The 5000-nt window shown below is 44.5% G+C and overlaps 1 protein-coding gene across 1 annotated transcript in view; it reads left to right on the top strand.

Moving 5' to 3' along the window:
* mpped1 (metallophosphoesterase domain containing 1) overlaps positions 1-1254 on the top strand; it is a 38351-nt gene extending 37097 nt beyond the window's left edge. The window contains exon 6 of the mRNA XM_084039184.1: positions 1088-1254. Within this exon, the coding sequence (XP_083895310.1) occupies positions 1088-1206 (119 nt within the window). The 3' untranslated portion in view covers positions 1207-1254. The remainder of the gene's footprint in view (positions 1-1087) is intronic.
* The last annotated feature ends 3746 nt before the right edge of the window (positions 1255-5000 follow it).

Here is a 5000-nt window from a genome sequence, read left to right as displayed (position 1 = left end):
TCATGAGGAGGAGAAATGAGCCGAAGAAGCTCCCTGCTTTAATGCAAATGGAGAAATATCATATTCATGTATTCTAAATCTGAACGGAGAGACACGGTTTTCTCGTTTCGTTTTCTCTTCCCGAGGAGACGGTGACACCTACTCCTGAAAAATCACAGAGGAAGCTAAAATGCTACGGTAGCACTCGGAGAGACGGCGGTTAACTTATGCTCGACAAAACGGTAACACTTATACATCTGCCGCTGATCCAAAGTGCCTTTGAAGCTTTTTTTTTTAAACTGTAGTGGCGTTAATGTCACACTCTAACGTGCTCAAATCCAGTTACATTTGCTCAAACTGGATTCTCGCCTCTTTGGAAATGATGTGCTGTGATACTTCTGCTATCTGCCGTTCGTCCACTGTGATCGACGGCTGATTTAATTGTGTAATTTAATCACACCTTTGGGGAGGCGAACATTTGAGCAGTAAGCAATAAAATAAAGGAGTAACTATCCCATAATATGTGAAGGAGAGGATGGGAATGTGGACAAATAGCTGCTTTATGACCGACGACTGCAGCTCAGCTAATTTAACATCTGAGAAAGGCAGGTGTCGGATCTACGGAGAGCATGAGGGGCCAAAATGAGGCTTCTTTTTTTTTTGGCATTTTGTGAATGATGTTGAGAATAAGAAAATATAAATCAGTCGTTTTCCTTTCATTTCAAGAATGATGTCTAAAAAAACCAGAATGAAGTAGATCTAAAGTGTCTTAAACAATACCTTAAACTGTGCTTTATAAGTCCAGTGAATTGAGATTTAAAAAGAGAAAAAGGTCAAAGTACTGTTTTCAGAATAAAGTCGAAGGGCGAGGGAGATAGTTGAAACTAGGCGAAGATTACATTTTTGAGAATATATCAAAACTACAAGCATTCGCACTTTATTTTACTTTACCAAATGCAAAATAATAAAAAAAAACAATACCCAAAACTAATCTTGAGTTGAGATGAGTGAACGATGTCGCGACGGCAGTAAAATAAAAATAAATGTAAAAATGTAAGGAACCCGCCCGGCGACAAGTCAGCTGATCTCTGTTGTTTCGGTTGCCTAGGTTACGGCATGATGACCGACGGCACCACGACGTTCGTCAACGCCTCGGCCTGCACTGTCAACTTCCTGCCCATGAACGCGCCCATCGTCTTCGACCTTCCCAACCCCAGGGCCACATGACTGGAGGCGGCCGGCACCACACCGGCCACCGCCAACCGGGAGAAGGAAGCCAAGGGGGGTCGGTGAGGTCGCCGGTGAGGTCGCCGGTGAGGTCGCCGGCAGGGGGGAGGCGAGCGGGTTCTGTAAATAATGAGGCGGGCGTTGACGTCACCTGGAGATGGAGCGGAACGAGGGAGGGACCCCCCATCACGCCGTTAATGTTATTTCATGTGCCGTCATGTCTTCATCTCAACAACACACACAGAGGGACGTTTCTCTGTCTCCATCTACTGCTCTGACAATCTCAACTGGACTGCAACCAGCCGGACTCAAAGAGGAGCAAACTTCGGAGCCCAGACTCGGCGGCAGCAACCGAACATTTACGGGATTTTTACGTACTTTTAGAACTCCTCACTTCCTGCCGTCGCCTCCTCCGGCCCGGAGCTGCGAGCAGCATGTGTGTGAGATCAGAGGGAGGGCGGCGAGGCGCCTCCACCGTTGAGGCGCCTCCACCGGAGGGCGGCGAGGAGAGTCTGGGTGTGAGACATGGACTCAGACCCCGGGGGGGCCTCATTACGGGCCTTTGTAAGCCTCAAGGAGGAATCACACAGCACTCCTCCCCTTTCACCTCCTCTTCTTCAGCGGCCGTTTACACGACAACGTTTTCAAACACGCACAAGTAATCTTTACGTTCTGGACGTTCAACCACGAGCCGATGTTTTGAGTTGGCTGCAAAATGAAAACTTTTGAATATGCAACTCCAGCGTCACCACGTAAACCAGTAAAAACCCGGTCGTCGTGGAAACAGTGACATCACAGCTCAACTTCGCACGTTATGTAAAATTATCGAGTTTTTGTTTGCACACGCTGAGAAAAAAACGAGTTTGTGTGCGACACCTTTATCCGGGTTCACCGGATGCACCGGAAAGGGCTTTCTACTATTACGACGTTTCACCGCCACCTGCTGGCCTGGCATGCACACTGCAGCGTTTTAGCTCCGTTTTTGCGGAATTTTTTTCAAAAATAATGTTGTCTTTTTTAAAACGTTGCCGTTTTTTTTTTTTTTCGAAGACTGTTGTCGTGTAAACGTAGCCTCACGTTTTTCTCTCCTTCCTCCCTGTGAATGACTAGCATGGTTTTTTCTGCGACGATTGAGAGTGGACAGCAGATGCTACATGCTAACGCTACTCATGTGGGCGGTGGATTCAAGGACCCTCCCTCGCGTCGGGAGAGACAGAACTTTGTATCCCCTTTTCAAGAGGAGTAAAGCTGTAACTACGTGTACTGTGACTGGTCAATGTAAATGTTCTCTGTCGATGTAAAGAAGATTTCCAAGTCGTTGCTATGGACTTAAAAAAAAAATCTTGTTAATATTTGTGGTTGTTACATTTCCTTTGGTCTATTTCTCAGTAATGTAAATGCTTATTATGGTATTTTCTTCTGTGTGACGCTGATTATTAACTCTATCATGTCTCTCAGCAGTTTGTTTAAAAAAAAGGAAAAAAAGGGAAAGCTTTTCTTTTTTTCTTTCTTTTTTTGCTTTATTTTCTGAATTCACTCAGCGAGAGTCTGGATGTGCTCGGCATAACAAGACCACGTCACGCTTTGATCTTCGCCGCTTGCCGATAATATGTAGCGGCGCTCCCCGGGGCGGCGGTGGCGGCGGCTTCCTCGCCACATCAGCATTCATCGTGCAGCTGATGTCTTAATGTTTCCAAATGGGCCAAAAGAGCTCGACGAGGAAAACCCGCCGTGTGTGTGGATGACAGCGGGAGGTGTCTCTACGTGTTACGCTAATAGTTATCGGAACAGCTCGGTGTTTATATTTGAGGGTCGGTTTAGAATTAAGATTACGTTGCTTATTGATTACACACACAGGAATTAAGGTGCATATTTATGTCATAATTTAATCATTTTTGAAATCCGTTGGTTCTGATGTTTATCTGCTTGTGTTTTTTTGCGAGGATCCTAAGGAGAATACTTGTAGACTGATCCGTACCGTGCCAAAGCACGATTGTCCCGCCTCCCCCGCCGGCCTGGACTCACATTGCTCCGGGCCCAAGTCCGACCCAGAACCCATCTGTGTCATCAACAGTATTTTCAGTCAAAAGTCATTTCAAGAAGTTGCTTGTGCAAAGCGCGTACTCATGCTTGGGCACGATCAACCGTACCGTGCCGAAGCACACCTCTTCCAAACCAGGACCAGGACCAGGACCGAGGAAAGTAGACCGGGCTTGAGCCTGGTACGGATCACCTGGTGTGAGGTCGTCCTAAAAAGTAAATTATCAATCGGCATTGATCCATAGGAAAAAACTATTTTGCGGCCGTATCGTCCAGCTCGCTGTAAAGATAAGGTACTTCCTGTGGATATTTCACATTAAAAGCTTCTAGGAAATACAGTGTTTTATTGTGTAGCTAATTTCTTTTGTCAAGTGAGAACTATCGCCCTTAATTATTTATTAAAAAAACAAACATTTGAAACATTTTCTCGGCAGCAAAGCTCCATTTTACTTATAGTTTAGGTTTTTTTTGGTAATGTTTCTTTGTTGATCGCCGGCACGATCGATCATTAGGATGAAATTTTAGATCAGGACTGAATGTAGCCAGAGGACAGTGAGTGTGTGTTAATACAAATAGTAAGTATAGAAGTAGAGGGAAATAAAGAACTGAACTAACGTCCACGAAGGAAAACGTTTCAAGAAAGGGAATAAAAGGGAACTATTAAAAAACCAAAAAGACGAGGAGGAACTTTCATCATCGCATGAAGAAATCTCCGTCTGCTCGGTCCGACTCTCCACCGCCTCATTTAGACGTTCACTTTGATGCTCCTCTTCCTCTTTCTCTTCTTCTTCTTCTTCGGCTTCAGTCGCTCCGTTCCGTGTTTCCTGTTTGTTTGTTTGTTTCGTTGTTTTTCTGCTGTACGATTTATCTTGCTTTCCTTTCTTGAGGCATGCTTAAAGGAGTTAATGACTTCTGCTACTCAGACAATCTGCATATGAAGAGTTTTGTTCCAAAATGAGATTCGTTACCGTTTGAAAAGAAATTAAATATAAAAAAAGGGACGGCCGCCTACGCAGGCCGAGTGATTGACAGCTAAAAAAAAACTTGAAAGCACTTTCTAAAAGCATTGTTTTTTTCCTCCTCTTTGCTTCGACATGACTGGATACTTAAACACTTCAGGTCTTTTTTTCTTCTTCTTTATTAATGGATGTTTAGCATTTTGGAATAAAAGTGTTCGTATGGTATTTTGCCATCGTTGTTCGGGATGTTTTTTCTTTTTTTTAAAAGAAACTGTTTAAATGACCCAACAGCTGCAAAAAAATAAAATAAAATGTAAAGTACCTCTCTTTCTTGAAACCAGTAGGAGGACTCTGCTGGTTCTGAGAGACTGTTCACCGATTTGAATAAAACCTCATGTGTGACTGCCGGATCCTGCCTCCTTACTCCCCCCTCCTCCTCCTTTTTATCTTTATCTGCCTTTGGTTTGTTCTGAAGGCGGCGAGGAAACTTTTTCTCAACTTCTTTTTCCAGGCTTTTGTTCCAATCAAAGGTATCTGTGTCTCGTATCAATTATGGAGCCCAGCGAGTTAATTTCCAGGAGCTAAACCGTCTCCGGGTCTTCCACACCTCTGCACATTCTAATGAGAACCCTCGTTCAAATAATTACATTAGTAATCCCGGGGGAGGCCGGCTGATTTATTCTTACTTTGCCATTAATACAACTAGCTTTCATATATCCTCCCAACCTCGTCTGCCTCTCCACCCACAATGCCGAGCTCTCTTTCTCCCGTTTCCGTCGGCTCGCCGTCCTCAGA

This window comes from Eutrigla gurnardus (assembly GCF_963514095.1).
Source record: "Eutrigla gurnardus genome assembly, chromosome: 21".
Lineage (NCBI taxonomy): Eukaryota > Metazoa > Chordata > Actinopteri > Perciformes > Triglidae > Eutrigla > Eutrigla gurnardus.
The sequence above is the reverse complement of the archived record's forward strand: the minus strand, read 5'-3'. Positions and strand labels throughout refer to the sequence as shown.